Genomic DNA, 15,604 nt, shown 5'->3' with positions numbered 1-15,604 from the left:
CCTCCTCGTTCGTAAGAACTGGTCCGGGTGGCGGAACACGGCGTACCAAATCCGGATACGTCGCGGGCGGTGAAGGAAAGAGTCGAGGCGGTGCCTCGAGCTGAGCGACGGTGCCCTCAGCGCCAGCTGAACCTCCTCTTGAATGGCGCCGGTGAGGGAATGCACTTGGCATCCCCGAAAAGTTTCCGAACCTACGACATACTAAAGAGTACAGGCACCTCGCTCGAAAGGAAGGATCGATGACAAACAAAAACTTAATTCTCAAGCGAAAAAAAAAGCACTGTCTGCACACACAAAAAACCTAGGCCTCTGCCTGGGTCTCTTCGAACTCTCCCTCATCATCAGCTGTGGCCTCCTGGTACTGTTGGTATTCGGACACCAGGTCGTTCATGTTGGACTCTGCCTCGGTGAACTCCAACTCGTCCATGCCCTCTCCGGTGTACCAGTGCAGAAAGGCCTTGCGGCGGAACATAGCTGCGAAAAAAATATATGTATCAAGCAGGCGTGGTCACACTACATCTAATACGTCGATCCACACAATAGGCACAAACGAGCTTTAATAAAAGCATTTGCTTTTTAGAACCATCTTCAAATCACAGACGTAGTTACCGGTAAACTGTTCGGAGATTCGCTTGAAAAGCTCTTGAATGGCTGTGCTGTTCCCAATGAAAGTAGCCGACATCTTCAGACCTCGAGGTGGTATGTCACAGACTGCAGTCTTGACGTTGTTCGGTATCCATTCGACGAACGAGCCAGAGTGCTTGTTCTGGATGTGTAGCATCTGGTCATCCACTTCCCGCATGCTCATTCGGCCTCTGAAGACTGCAGCCACTGTCAAGTAACGGCCGTGACGGGGGTCGCAAGCAGCCATCATGTTTTTGGCATCGAACATCTGTTGCGTCAGTTCCGGCACCGTCAGAGCCCGGTACTGGAGGCCGCCCCGGGAAGTGAGCGGAGCAAAGCCAGGCATAAAGAAGTGGAGGCGCGGGAAGGGCACCATGTTCACGGCCAATTTGCGAAGATCAGCATTCAGCTGTCCAGGAAACCTGAAATAGCAGTGAAGAGCCTTGATAAATGTGTACATAAATGCATACATAGGAGAATTCCGATTGCGTAAGTAGGCTGAGATATATATATATATATATATATATATATATATATATATATATATATATATATATATATATATATATATATATTCGCATATTACAAAAGTCATTAAGAGGTTGATGCTCGTGCAGCAACATAACGATATAAAATGGCTTGATGTTGCACAGCGGGCTTTTACAGAATATTGCATGGAATATTGCGGTATTCCGGTATTCAGAAATTTCGTGCAAACGATTTGGATGTGCTCGAGACCTATCACAAAAAATTGCACTGATTTTCTGCCTGTTCGGAGTCTATAGAATACTAGTCGGCCAATTATTCAATTATTCCGACAACACTGCTCAATTTAGGAAGTACTTCAACGGACTTTAAAGCTGCTTACGAGGCGGGAATGTCTTGGACCAAATTGTCTTGGACCACAGTCGCAATATCATATAATTTTTTCCTTGACATTTCCAAAGCGTTCGAGCGGGTTTCGCACCAAAAATTGATATACAAACAAAAGGATTTAATTGGTGATGGTCCCGTCCCACAATGGATCAGCAGTTTTTTGTCTGAACGTTACCAATTTGTCCAAATCGACGGAAATACCTCCGACATTATTCCCGTTTTATCTGGTGTCCCCCAAGGATCTGTACTGGCGCCTATTTTATTTTTGCTATTTATTAATGATATAACTAACGAAAATTAAGTATGAATGAGACTGTTTGTAGACGATTGCGTTCTTTATCATAAAATTAAACATCAGTCTGACCAGATCAAACTAAATAGCTCTTTGCATAAAGTTTTTCAGTGGTGCCATGATTGGAGTATGGAGGGCTCTACGGCACCTCTCTCTTCCTTTCTTCTTTCACTCCCTCCTTTACCCTTCCCTTATGGCGCGGTTCAGGTGTCCAACAATATATGAGACAGATACTGCGCCATTTCTTTTCCCACCCAAAAACTAATTAAAAAAAACAAAGGCAGGAGTGTTTCTATGTCCGTCCCAAAGAAAAAAATTCCGCTTAAGTTCACTTATGGTTCTGAGCACTGCGCTACGAACTGTTACGGAATACCGATATCTGGGCATCCTTATCTCATCCGACCTGAAGTGTACAACGCACGTTCATTCAGTATGTAGCAAATAAGGCAATGAACAAACTGCTTTTCCTGAAAGGTTCCTTGGAAAACTCCCGAAATAAAGCTTCTGGCATACACTACGCTTATCCGCCCGGTATTAGAATATGCTAACATTACACGGTTCCCTTATACAAGTAGTACTGTAGCCGCACTGGAAAGTATGCAGCGAAAAGCTGCGCAATTTATCTATAACCAGTAAAGACGCACAGATTCAACTTCTGAACTTTTGCATCGCGCAGGACTTCTGCCTTTATCTATCCGATCAAAACTGCACCGCTTGAAATTCTTCTAGTTTCTTCTGCACAATTCATTTAAGCTTAACTCTGAAGACTTCGTCAATATAAGCCACTCCAGAATCACCCGCCGTAAACATCCTCTCACACGTGATGAATTTTTCGTTGCAATAACACATTCTATTTTTCTTTTTTTCCGCGAGAAGTGCGCGAATGGAATGCACTTGACGCTTCAAATTGTAATGCAGCCAACAGTCCTCAAATTTTTGGAGCTTGCCGAGCTGTGTACATTGCCACAAAACTGACTAAATATTGTTAAAATGCTTGTGATATAAACTTTGTTCTGTATAACTGATTACCTCGAATTTGTTAGTTCTTGTCTTGCTTTAACTAGAACCATCCTTTTCATTGTACAACTGCTTACTGTACTATAAATATTTTATCTGGAAGCTATGCATTTTTTGAAGTGCACCCGCCCCTGTAAAAACCCCGCTTGGCGTTGACAGTATATCGAAATAAAAGAAAAATAAAAAAATATATAGATTATGACAAAGTGCAGTTTGAGCCATTTAAATTAATAAGAAAAGAACCACACCGGCACCACTACTGTATCACGGGTATCAGTTAAAAAGGCAAAAATACGATGCGAAGCCATTCAGGCAACTGCGGATGCCTTCACGCGTCTGATGGGCGCCAACGCGGTCGCTCAACAACATAGCTAAGTTCCCCCCTTACCATCTAGGGGATCCAGCCTAGTTCGTCCACTTCCTGCATATATACGGCGTCTTCTAGAAAAACTCGCACCTTACGCGACAACCTGCCTTGTAGTCGTTGCTGCAAACCTTCGAAAATAAATGGCAAGCCCCCCACGATGTGTGAACCGTATGTCTCCTCGGATTATGCGCACGCACTCTGCCACTCTGCTTTCTGAAAAAAAATACTGTTCGACAACGATGCAGAACTCTTGCTGAAAACCCAACAGAATTTAGCGTAAGTGAATTATCAAGTAGATTTCTCGAATTCATTTGGAATGGACCAGCATAGTCCCTTCCAACCGTCGACCTCCGATGAGATGACTGCGGCAACTTCATTGACCCTCTGCCCTGTAGCGTAGTACCCCATGGCAGCGAAGTTAATAGTCGGAAAGACCCTTCTACGATTAGACCTCCATGAATTGTAATCATAGGCATAGATACTGGATTTACGGCAGACCTTGCTAAAGTAATCTTGTACTACAATAAGACCAGCCACGGTACGACAACTGCCTGCCGTCCACAGGCCAGCATACTGACGCAACGCTTACAACATAATCGTCAGCATGCTAGCCTTCTACGCTGACACTGAAGCACCTGTATAGATCTGTGCAGGTCTGCAAGATATGTAACACCATCGTGCTGCCCTTCGCCACGCGGAGTGATCGTACGGATGTAACGCTGCCAGGTTCCCGGTCATGCCGTAGTTTTCCTACTAGAAATTTGGTTTTTTTACTGTCCAAAAAACAACTCGCTTTTCGGAGAATCTGCGTGCTTGCTAGCCTGACTACCGCCTCGCGGAGAACTGTAGTGAAGGGGTGTGCGCCTGTCCTGAGACATGCACGACTTACATAGTTGTCCCCATGACAGACTCTGGGTCTGTACACCTATGCAGCTGTTTGTTTTTCGAATTTTGGACCGATGATAATATTGCGCTTGTGCTGCAGCGGTGGCACAGCGGTTATGGCGCTCGGCTGCTGGGACGAAAGACGCGGATCCGATCCCGGCCGCGGAAGTCGAATTTCTATGGAGGCGAAATTCTGGAGGCCCGTGTGCTGCGCGATGTCGGTGCACGTCAAAGAACCCCAGGTGGTCGAAATTTCCCGAACCCTTCACTACGGCGTCTCTCATATCCTGAGTCGTTTTGGGAAGTTAAACCCTCATTAACCAAACCAAACCATATTGCGCTTGTATACACGCGGAAGCTGAGCACTCACCGAAGGCATGTGGTCACACCAGACATAGTTGCGGAGACCAAGTGGTTGAGGTCTCCGTACGTTGGAGTAGTGAGCTTCAGCGTCCGGAAGCAGATGTCATAGAGCGCCTCGTTGTCGATGCAGAAGGTCTCGTCGGTGTTCTCCACAAGCTGATGCACAGAAAGGGTAGCATTGTAGGGCTCGACGACGGTGTCCGAAACCTACAGAAAACGGCAGAAGGACCGCGATTACCAGGTGAAGGCAAGCATTAATTCAAACTCTACGAAAACAAAAAAGCAAAAAAAGCAAAAAGATAACATATTTGATGTAAACCTTCGGTCACCGTTACCGTGAACACGCGAGCGAATTCTGTTCGATGTTATTCTGATACTTTCTTGCGCGATTCGAGCGATCTTCACCGCTATTAAGAAAACGAAAGTAGCAGATGACGCGATACAACAACACGCGTCGCGAAAGCGTGTAAATGACGTGGTGCACAGGAAGGACATGAGCCCCTGTTCGTGTTGACGCCGATCAGCGCTGTAGCACAACGACGTCTAAATTTGTTCTTATGGGTATTGTCACACACCTTTGGAGAGGGCACTACACTGTAGGTGTTCATGATGCGATCGGGGTACTCTTCACGGATCTTCGAGATGAGCAGCGTGCCCATGCCAGATCCAGTACCTCCCCCCAGGGAGTGGGTCAGCTGGAATCCCTGCAGGCAGTCGCAGGACTCCGCTTCCTTGCGCACGACGTCGAGCACCGAGTCCACCAGTTCGGCACCCTCGGTGTAGTGGCCCTTAGCCCAGTTGTTGCCCGCACCTCCCTGACCTGAAGGGGGAACATTGTCAGAGGCGTACACTTGTGCATGCTCTATTATGAAGGAAATCAATACTAGAATATGCAATTAAGGAAAGCCATGCACTGGGCGAAATGCACACAGCAGCCTAGAACGCGGAAAAAACTAGACTTATGCTTTGTGGTGGACGTAGCCAGTAGAGGGATAAGCAACGCACAACACAGTAGAAGTTAACAGCTTGCGCAAGTTTACGATAATGTGGCGTGTGAAAGAAGTTGAAAATATATGTTCACGTCTGCAAACAATTCAACAAGTCATGGCTTGTATTGTACTCGGCTACAGAACCCAATCTCTCCAGCGAGTCACTATGTAAACGGGTGACAAATGACGTGAACACCGGGGCGGGAGAACCGCCTCCTGTGCTCATATCCTGTATTATATCTGTCTGTAATCTTTTGTTTTATGCCGGATTGTCCCCGCAGAGGGCCACCTCCCTTCAATGCGTAATGCGCCACCTATCCGTTTTGCTGAGTGATGTGGTGTTGTGTCAAAGGCGGATGGAAGCTTTTGTAGCGATTGCTACGCTAGGGTATAGCCGGCCCATTTCGGGTAAGCGTGTCTAGTCACTTCTGCTAATGAGCCACTAGTTTCACCGAGCCATAGGTGTTCCGTCTCTAAAATGAACTAAGCACGCGCACAACCTGGATACATTTCTTATTGTGTAAATAGTTAAATAGTTTGTACATATTGCTTCTCCCCCTAACCTCTCTTCCTGTCCCCTCACCCCTTTCATTTCATTTCTCCATTCTGCCTGCTATCCTTTATTTCTGCTGCCCCAGCTCAGGTGCTTCAGTATCGATGGCAGATGCCGGGGCTAGCAAAAATCTTTTCCTTCCTTTTTACTATTATTTTAATAAAACCACTACCACCACCACCACCGCCGCTGCGCCGCGCCGCACCTTTCCTAAAAATTCGATTTTCAAGTTGCTCTTTCTGTTTTCTTCTTTCCATCCCTCCTTTATTCCTTCCATTATGGGCCGGTTCTAGTGTCCACCGAGGCATATGAGACAGTTACTGCGCCATTTCTTTTCCTCAAAACCAAACAAAACAAGTGAGCCTCCGGGGCTCATTTGGTTCATTGGTGTTTACAACGTAGAAGCCGTTCATTTTTACGAAAGGAAACGCCCACAAGTGGCTCCCTGGGTCAGTGGACACCTCACTTTCGCTTTCGTGTAACGTGGCGTTGGCATCCAACTGCAAAAACTTAATTTGGATTAGTTCAGTTAATCCAGGATATACAAAGCGAAAGGTGTCGGCGTTCACTGTGTTCTTCGGCGTTGACAATGTTCAAGACGGCATTGGCTTTGAACAAAGGAAGGGCGCATAACTGGCTGCCTGGGTATGCGGACGCCGCATTCGTGAGAGAGAGATGTGGCCCGAATGCAATAGTGCTGACAGCGTTGTGTCTGACATGGGGCAGTGAAGCAATGGCTAGGCCGCAGCGTTCGTTTGGTTATGAATATCTCGCGATCAACCATTATTTGCATGCCACCTCCCAGGGTGACAGGGAGGGCGCGCTGCCTATACACTGTGGGGAACGCAATAAAAGCTGTCTTTTGCAGTAAACACCAACGCCACGTACATGAAAGCGAGATTTAGGTCTCCACTAACCCACGGAGCCGGTTGTGCGCCGCGGTGGCTCAGGGGTTAGGGCTAGAGATGCAAAATTTCAAGAAATTTTGAATGGCATGAAAAAAACCGTTTTTTTCAGGGTTTTTTTCATGAAAAATTGGAAATTTTGCAAAACGTGACAAAAACAAATTTATTTGCAAAAACACAACGATCAATATTAATGCTCCGAAGTTGAGTCGAATATGCAGTTGCAGATGTTATATTGTGAAACGAACTTCTTGTTCTATTGCACCGCGAAGATAAATAATGATTTGCACTTGAGGCGAATATGAAGGTATAAATATCATATTTGTCGAACGAACTTCTTGTTCTATTGCACCGAGAATGGGAACATGAAACCTGAGCTATAAGTCACCCCATATCGGACTCAGAATCACTGTCGCTGGATGCGGCACTACGCGCAGCAGCAGGGATTGAAGTTGTGTCCACAGCTAGGTTCGACTGCACATACACAAGCTTTCGAACGCGTTCCCCTGAAAGCCTGTTGCGAATCCTTGTATGGACGTTTCCGAAACGTGACCAGTTTCGTTCGCAGCTGGCGGATGATGGTGGTATCTGCAGCAGTCGGCAAGCCAGAGGAGTTAGCGGCTGGTTGGTGCAAAGGCCTTGCCACCAGGTAGATGGGGCCACGTGCTTCGCTGAGTCCCAGACCCCTGTCCTGGACCATATTCCTGTGGATGTCCTGTACTCTGCTACGTTGGAAATCAGTTTACCGATGTCCAGTGAAAGGTGCCCTGCTTGCTGAGATATCCACTCAAAACTGTCTGCAATCTGCGCATCGTCCAGGTGTCTTCCTCTATATCTTGCATCCAGCAAATTAGCAGCAATGTGGACTGGTCGCAAACAAAGCTTTTCGCGCCTGGTGATCATTTCTTTCGCTCGAATCTGTTCCTCGCTTGTCAACGCGGAGGTCGCCAGGTTTGCTGCAAGTTCAATTCTAATGGAATGGAAGGCTTCTGGAACGTCGGACAGCAGAGCATTGTCCGACTCTAGTGAGGTTATGGCTGACGCAATTGGTGTAATGAGGAGCAGGCAGCTTTGCACGGACTTCCAGAAAGCGTCTTCGTCCAAAACAGTTTCTCGCACGGACTTATTAACTTTGAGGTCACTTAATATCACGGTCTGCTGAAGGGCTTCCTTGTTTCTCAAGAGGCTTTGAAGTGACAGAACCATGCCTCCCCACCTTGTTTTGCTCGGAAGCTTTAGAGTTTCGGATCTCCCTTTACCATCTATTGATTCTTGTTTCTCCTGCAACGTCGCAGCAACGATGTGGGTACGCTTCACGTACTTTATAACTTGCCTTGCCGTACGATGGACATCCTCCAATGTCTTTAGTTTCATCAAATCATTCAAAAGCAGGTTCAGGCCGTGAGCTGCACATCTAATGCATGTGATATGCTCGTATTTGCTTGCAACAATACTGCAGGCTGATTGCATGTTGCTGGCATTGTCTGTGACTAGCGCCACTACTTTATCGCTTCCCAGCGATTCAATCACTTTGCAGATCTCGGCAGCAACATACACCGCAGTGTGACGATTTTGGCCTGTTTCAACAGCTGAGTAGAAGAATGGCTTTGGCGTTGCCACGACGAAATTCATGACTGCCTCGCCACGAATGTTCGTCCATCCATCTGTCAACAGTGTCAGACACGAAGCGTTTCTCACGGTTTGCTCGACGTGTTGCTTCACTCGAGTGTACTCCGAGTCCAGCAGAGGTCCACTCAGAAGGTGTCGAGAAGGCAGAGAATACGACGGTCGAAGCATCTTAAAAGCTGCTCTCCAATGTTCATTCTCAGTCACAGAGAGAGGCACATTGCTTGATTAGATCGCTCGAGCCAAGGCAGTGTCGATTTGGCTTTGCTGCTCTGGAGTCATGCGGTCTACAAAAGGCGCAATACTCTTGATTTTTTTGGCAATGGCTGCTCTTCATCGTGTTTGCAGAATTCTGACTCACTTGCTTCAATTGATGACTGAGTTGACACACCAGCAGGATGTTTGGCGTTCGTTTCCTTGCTGCAAATTTCCTTGATGTCCAGCGGGCATTTCTTACACGCCAACAGGCGCCTTGTCAAACGTGTGGCGTTCGGAAATCCATGCTGAACACTGCAGTACTTGCATACTGCTCGCTTTGTCCCGCCAGTGGACGTTTCGCACACAGAAAAGTGTTCCCAAACATTCGACCGCGGGCGAACCATTGTCACAGCCAGAACCGTGTACCACGCTAACAAAGCGGCATGCACTCCGAGTAATCGTGCTTGCGTTTGTTTTGTCAGAATACAGATGGCAGCACTCTGCAGCCCTGTCCACTGTAGACGATATTGGCTGTAGTAGTTAATGGTTCAGCTTTGTTGCGCCTACATTTCGTTAGATGGCAGTGCGAGTCCATCACGCTTGATCTCGCTTAGTGTTACCAGAGTTTCAGGTGTTACTGTGTAGCCGTCCTACCCAGAAAGCAAGGTTTCTATTTGGCTAAAACCGATTACGTGCACAGCAGCCTATGTTATTTATGCCGTGTGTGTCGCGCTGTAGAATTTGCAACCATTCTGGTCTACTTCAGCCGTGAGTTCAAGTATCAGTGTGTTTTTAAGTCAAGCCTCGATCTTATATGTGACCTGGCCTTCAAACCGCGTACTCGCAGCACGAACGTTTTAAAACAACTGCCTGGCACCGGCGATGGCCGCTGCTCTCCAATCGTTCAAAGATGCACGCTGTAATAATTTTCACAGCAAAAACCTAAACTGAAAGCAAGCAATCATAAAACCTTGAAATTGCATTGTGAAATTTTCGATGTTTTTTTCCATTTTTTCTCGTCTGAAAAAAACGAAAAAAACCGGATTTTTTCCAAAATTGCAGTGTTTTTTTCAGGCCTTCACATCTCTAGTTAGGGCGCTCGGCTACTGATCCGGAGCTCTGGAGCACTAGGGCATATAATCAGGCTTGCGATGATTATATGCCCAGTAGATGCATGTGAATGTCCGGACCACGTAGAGTATCTGTTACGGGTCCAAATGGACTTATTTTTGGAAATGTGGCGAAGAGTTTGAAGGATGCTTCACTCCCGCCATCGGTTGGCCCGGTATTGCACTATCTCCGGGATCAGCCTTGTCTTTAGCGCGTCTTTACTATCCTGTCTCTCTATCCCATCTTTCAACTCTCCTACTATCTGCACGTGGTAGCGATTGTGGCTCGGCTAGAGACAGTGAGCAGGCCTGTGCACTTTCAGACAGACAGACAGACAGACAGACAGACAGACACAGACAGACAGACAGACAGACAGACAGACAGACAGACAGACAGACAGACAGACAGACAGACAGACAGACAGACAGACAGACAGACAGACAGTCAGACAGACACAGACAGACCCGGAGCTCCTGGTTCGAACCCGACCGCGGCGGCTGCGTTTTTATGGTAGAAAAACGCTATGGCGCCCGTGTGCTGTGCGAGGTCAGTGCACGTTAAAGATCCCCAGGTGGTCGAATTTATACCGTAGCCCTCCGCTACGGCGCCTTTTTCTTCATTTCTTCTTTCACTCCCTCGTTTATTCCTTGCCTTACGACGCGGTTCAGGTCTCCAACGATATACGAGACGGATACTGCGCTATTTTCTTTCCCCAAAAACCAATTGTTATTTTTATTATTACGCCTATCCTTTCGTGAAAATGAACGGCCTTTTCAAAGTTGTCAACGCCAATGAACTATGAACACCGTCGGCTGACAAGTGTTGTTTGGTTTATGAGGAAAGGAATTGGGTCAGTATCCGTCTCGCATATCTCGGTGGACACCCGAACCGCGCCGTAAAGTAAGGGGTAAAGGAGACAGGGAAAGAAGAAAGAGAAAACTCAAAATTGAAAGTTGGATTTTGAGGAAAGGCGTGGCACTGCGCAGCGGCGCAACACATGTGGCTCGGTGCTACTAGTGGCGCAAGCACAGTGGTGACTAGGGAGCGAAAGAGAGAGAGAGAAATATACGCGGTGTGTCGCGCGTTGTGACGTTGTGTGCTTCCTCGGAGCACCGCCACGGCGAAATCGCAATTTTGTGGCCAGTAAAGCTTTCGTTTTAAAACCCCCTTTGATTGCCTTCCGCACTTTGTAAATGCAGCGCGTCCACCCTGCATCTGTCTCAGGTGGCAGTTGATGATCGCGACAGGTTGATCACCCAATGAACGCTGCGTCCTATTGCTGCAGTGCCACGTGTCTACCACGAAGTTTTCAGTGCTAATGTATGCAGCCCACTTCTCCACCATCGTCACGTAGCTCGAAGGGCGAGCGAAGCGTCCACTGACCCGGGGAGCCAGTTTACGCACTTCCTTAAGCGTCTATAACGGTGTCCACGCCAATGAACACATTGAACGCAGACAGCTTTTGCATTGTATATCCTCGATTAATGGAGCTTACAATTGCTTTTTGGGGAAAGGAAATGGCGCAGTATCTGTCTCATATATCGGCGGAAGGCATAAAGGCAGGAGTGAAATAAGAAAGGAAGAAAAAGGTGCCGTGGTGGAGGGCGCCGGAATAATTTCGATAACATCGGGATCTTTAACGTGCACCGACATCGCACAGCGGCAGTGCGAGAAAAAAGATAGGCTTCCTTCATGACTTTCAAGGATTGGCTACAAGTGCTACTTAAGGAGTTACCAGTAAATCTGGAAAAATAACATGTTTCATAACTGTACATATATGCAAGATATCCTCAAATTGTTTACCTCAATACCGCACCTGTGGCCTAGTGGTTTGAGCAACCGCCTCGCATGCGGGAAGTCCAGGGTTCGGTGCCCAGTGCCGCTGGGTACCCACCAGTGATATAATAGGCACAATCTTCCCCGTGCCTGATGCTCAGATTTTTTACAGTGAAATGCTTCGGAAATGGGTCTCTGACCCCATCTTACGATTTATTTTCATTTTATTTTTGAGATGGCGCATGTGTTGCCTCTCTCGTTGTATGCTCTTTTCACGGCGCACTATATTCTTCATGAACCGCCAAGTTTGCGTCTCAATCTTGGTGGACTAGGTTTCGCAAGGAATTGATGAGAATGCCTATAGTTCAAACTAGAAGTACTTGATTCCGTGGCTGTATTAAACTGACTGCCACTCAGACTGGATTATAATTAGCGAGGATTCGCTATGCGTACAGAGATGTGCGTACAAATTTAGCCAGTTGTGCTCTTTTAAGATTAGACTATACTGTGCGCTCTTGTGGGTGTGGTTATGTAGTAGGTTTTAAGCCGAGCAGCCCCTTACCGAACACAAAGTTGTCCGGCCGGAAGAGTTGTCCAAAGGGTCCCGAGCGGACGGCGTCCATTGTTCCCGGCTCCAGGTCAACCAGGATGGCCCGAGGCACGTATTTACCTCCTCAAACAAAAAACAAATATCACTTAGGGGCAACAAACATACCGTACAGTTATTAAAAGTACCTGCGTCACAACAAAGCCAGTTAAAGAAGCAATGAAAATAGAGCGCGCCAACTGAAGATGTCATAGCAAAATAAAAGCGGCACTACTAGGACCTTGCGCCACCTCCCGGTTTTTAAATAGCAGATCCAATTATGTTTAATCAAGGATTTCAATAACTTTCAGCAGAAAAACAGAAAATGAAATGTTGATAGAAAATTTGAGTTGGATCAAAATGATGTTACTACATTAACGTCCTGTTGCAACTCCTGTAGCGATTATGTTCCGTATTACGAAACTTACAGTGTAGTATATGGGATTAACTTTCCGAATACTGTACATGGGCTGTGATCAACGCGGTAGTGCAGGCCTCTGGATAAATTTGCACTACATGGGATTGATTTACGTGCAATAAGATCGCAGAACACACGGCTCTTTAGAACCTCGCCTCCATAGAAATCCGTCTACCGAATCATAGATTTCATGATCGAGCCCCTTCCAAATGAAGCACAGCGGCGGTATTAATAGCAAACATAAAGTTAAAAACGCCTTACAAACTCACTGCAGCAAGAGGAAACGTTGGAGAGGGGAGACTTACAATGTGCTCGTCAAACCTGACGAGGGAATTCAGAACTCGTGTTCGTACCCGACCGCGGCGGTTGCGTTTTTATGGAGGCAATACGCTAAGGCGCCTGTGTGCTGTGCGATATCAGTGCACGTTAAAAACCCACAGGTGGTCGAAATTCTTCCGGAGCCCTCTACTACGGCACCACTCTCTTCCTTTCTTCTTTCACTCCCTCCTTTATCCCTTCCCTTACGGCGCGGTTCACGTGTCCGCCGATATAAGAGACACACTGCGCCATTTCCTTTCCCCCAAAACCAATTATTATTATTCAGAACTCATTCCCGTTGTTAACATTCATTGCCTATGAGAAAAAAAGCCTTTGATAAAGAACGTTCAAACTAATCCCTGCGGGACTTCTGGCAATGCAACCTGAAAAGCTGCAATGGCCTAACATAACATGCCGCAAGCAGAAGAGGCCACTACACGTTGCACTGTGATCTAACTAAAAATGCGCGATCGGTTGTACAATTAAAAGCTCAAAGATCAAAGGCCTGCCGTTGAAGAAGCTCCATTGAGAGTCAAGATAACAGCTTAACACCACAAACAGCGCTGTTAAGACAGGACCGAGAATATGAGACACCCATACACACAGCATTCGGTTTTGTCTTTCGCTTGCTGTTTTTGATGAAGTCATCTGCCAACCGGTCCGGCAAATTTCCGTAATGCTTAGCAGCGCGAAACAGCCGCAAGGCAAGTTCAACGCGACGGGCAAGCTTCAAAGTGAAATTATCAACCGAAACACTGCCAGACGCCTACCGGAGGCCTCATTGTAGTAGACATTGATGCGCTCCAACTGGAGGTCCGAATCGCCATGGTACGCCCCGCTTAGATCGATGCCGTGCTCATCAGAAATCACCTCCCAAAACTGCAGACGGGAAACGATATCAGTAATCAGAGTGGCGTAACATCGCGCAGTGGCGACAGTCAAAGCATATTAACAGACTGGAATTCACAGCGAAAGCAACATAACTGCTACAGTTACACGTGTCAACTGGTGTTTGTAGTCAACTCATTACTGCCATCCATTCTCACGCGTCATGTGTTTTGCTGATGGCGGAAAGCCGGCAGGACCTAAGACCACTTGAGGCTTTTGAATTACGTCATACGCGAAAACTAGGTCATACGAAAAAAAAAATTCCGGCAAAGAATCCTCCCCGATCGCTTTGCGGCAGTCATTTTCCATAAGACTGTTCCATGTCACCTCTCCGCCAAGACCGATTGTCTCGAATTTTCTTACAACCGGGAATAACGTCTGAGCTATATGGCATAAAACAACAAAAATATTATAACGCTCTCAAATTGCGAGCAGTAATTAAAAAGTGAGAGCGAGAACAGCCGTCAGGAATAAGAGATTCGATGCACATTAGGGCACACTATTGTCCCACGCAAAGAGGCCACAACTTAGAACGAAAGCAGCACATCGGCTAAAAGCCGCGACTGCTTCACAGGTATTCTCTTTCGCCCGTATCCTGTAACGAAATTCTAGAACGCGGCGTTTAGGACGAAACGTAATCGCCAACGTGAAACGCGCCGGGACAAGCACTGGGACCGAATGGCTATCGCGATCCTTTGAGCAGTGAAATAACCCACAAGGTGGTATAGGTGCCTTACCTTCGCCCCAATCTGGTTCCCACACTGGCCTGTCTGGATATGGACTATCTCGCGCATGATGGATGCCACTCCGAGACTCAGCTGTCAAGATGCCGACTGGCTGCCCGGGTCAAGGGTCCACTTAGTCGTAGTCTTGCGCCGAATCAACGCTCACTTCTTCCTCAACAGTACATGCTCCTATGTGTACGCGTGTCAACTCAATAGCACCTAAGAAAGTGCCACAGCCTGTTGCTGCCATGGTAAATGCGTATCTGAGCTCATATATAAGACCTTCAGTTCACGTACCGGATGCCGTGCAAATAATATGCGCCGTACAACGCGTACTCTTTCTCGTTTCGGAAGGCATCCGACCGAACGGGGCTCTCTCAACTGGCTGCAGTGGCAAACTAGGCTGCTTCTGCTTTCTTTTCTCGGTGCTCGAAATTAGTTTCACTCGAAGGAACTCCGCCTGCATTCTTGAGCATCCTTTTCCATTTTTGTAACTTTTCGACTCGTGCACGTGCGGTCGGTTCTAAAATTTGAATCCAACCGAAAGATTGTAAGACTTTGATTCATCATCATCATCAGTAGCAGCAGCCTGACTGTAGCCCGCAGAGGTTGGAGACCTTAGTCCATGGCCTCATTAGCTTTTCCAATCGGGTTTGCCTGGTTGATCAGTCTGCGCTGGTCATCCTGGTGTGTGCTCTCGTAACAGCGGCTTCCCATTGGGAGGGAGGGGTTGGGTGTGGGTATGGGATGTTGGGTTTGGGGTTTGGTGGGTCATTATCATCATCGTCGTCTTCAGCCTGACTACGCCCACTGCAAGGCAAAGGCTTCTCCCATGCCTCTCCAATTATCCTTGTCCTTTGCCAGCTGCGCCCACCTTATGCCTGCAAACTTAATCTCATTCGCCCACCTAACCTTCTGCCAAACGTTGCCAGGTTGAGACTGGGTGATGATGTGCCAATATATGCCTGGTGAACAGCAAGCTATTAACACAGACAATTTGCGCAGAATTTGTTCATTCTGGCAGTGATTTTACTAGGTGTAATGTTCGATACTTTTGATGGATCATGGAATGCTTTAGTAAATGTGGA

The 15,604-nt window shown here is 47.1% G+C and overlaps 1 protein-coding gene across 2 annotated transcripts; it reads right to left on the bottom strand.

Moving 5' to 3' along the window:
- Window positions 1-283: 283 nt before the first annotated feature.
- Window positions 284-14,721, bottom strand: LOC144097264 (tubulin beta-1 chain-like). Of its 2 annotated transcripts, none has more exons than XM_077630007.1 (7): window positions 14,529-14,721; window positions 13,674-13,782; window positions 12,144-12,251; window positions 5,000-5,244; window positions 4,432-4,631; window positions 610-1,046; window positions 284-474 (listed from the first exon to the last, which is right to left on the bottom strand). In XM_077630007.1, exons 1-7 carry the CDS (start codon window positions 14,583-14,585, stop codon window positions 302-304), a joined length of 1,329 nt encoding a protein of 442 aa, XP_077486133.1. In that variant the 5' UTR covers window positions 14,586-14,721; the 3' UTR covers window positions 284-301. The 2 variants fall into 2 exon arrangements, with proteins under 2 accessions (XP_077486133.1, XP_077486132.1); XM_077630006.1 differs by having other exon boundaries at window positions 12,144-12,254; window positions 14,529-14,720.
- Between the last annotated feature and the right edge of the window lie 883 nt (window positions 14,722-15,604).

The sequence above is a fragment of the Amblyomma americanum genome, chromosome 7 (genome assembly GCF_052857255.1).
Source record: "Amblyomma americanum isolate KBUSLIRL-KWMA chromosome 7, ASM5285725v1, whole genome shotgun sequence".
Taxonomy (NCBI): domain Eukaryota; kingdom Metazoa; phylum Arthropoda; class Arachnida; order Ixodida; family Ixodidae; genus Amblyomma; species Amblyomma americanum.
The sequence above is the reverse complement of the archived record's forward strand: the minus strand, read 5'-3'. Positions and strand labels throughout refer to the sequence as shown.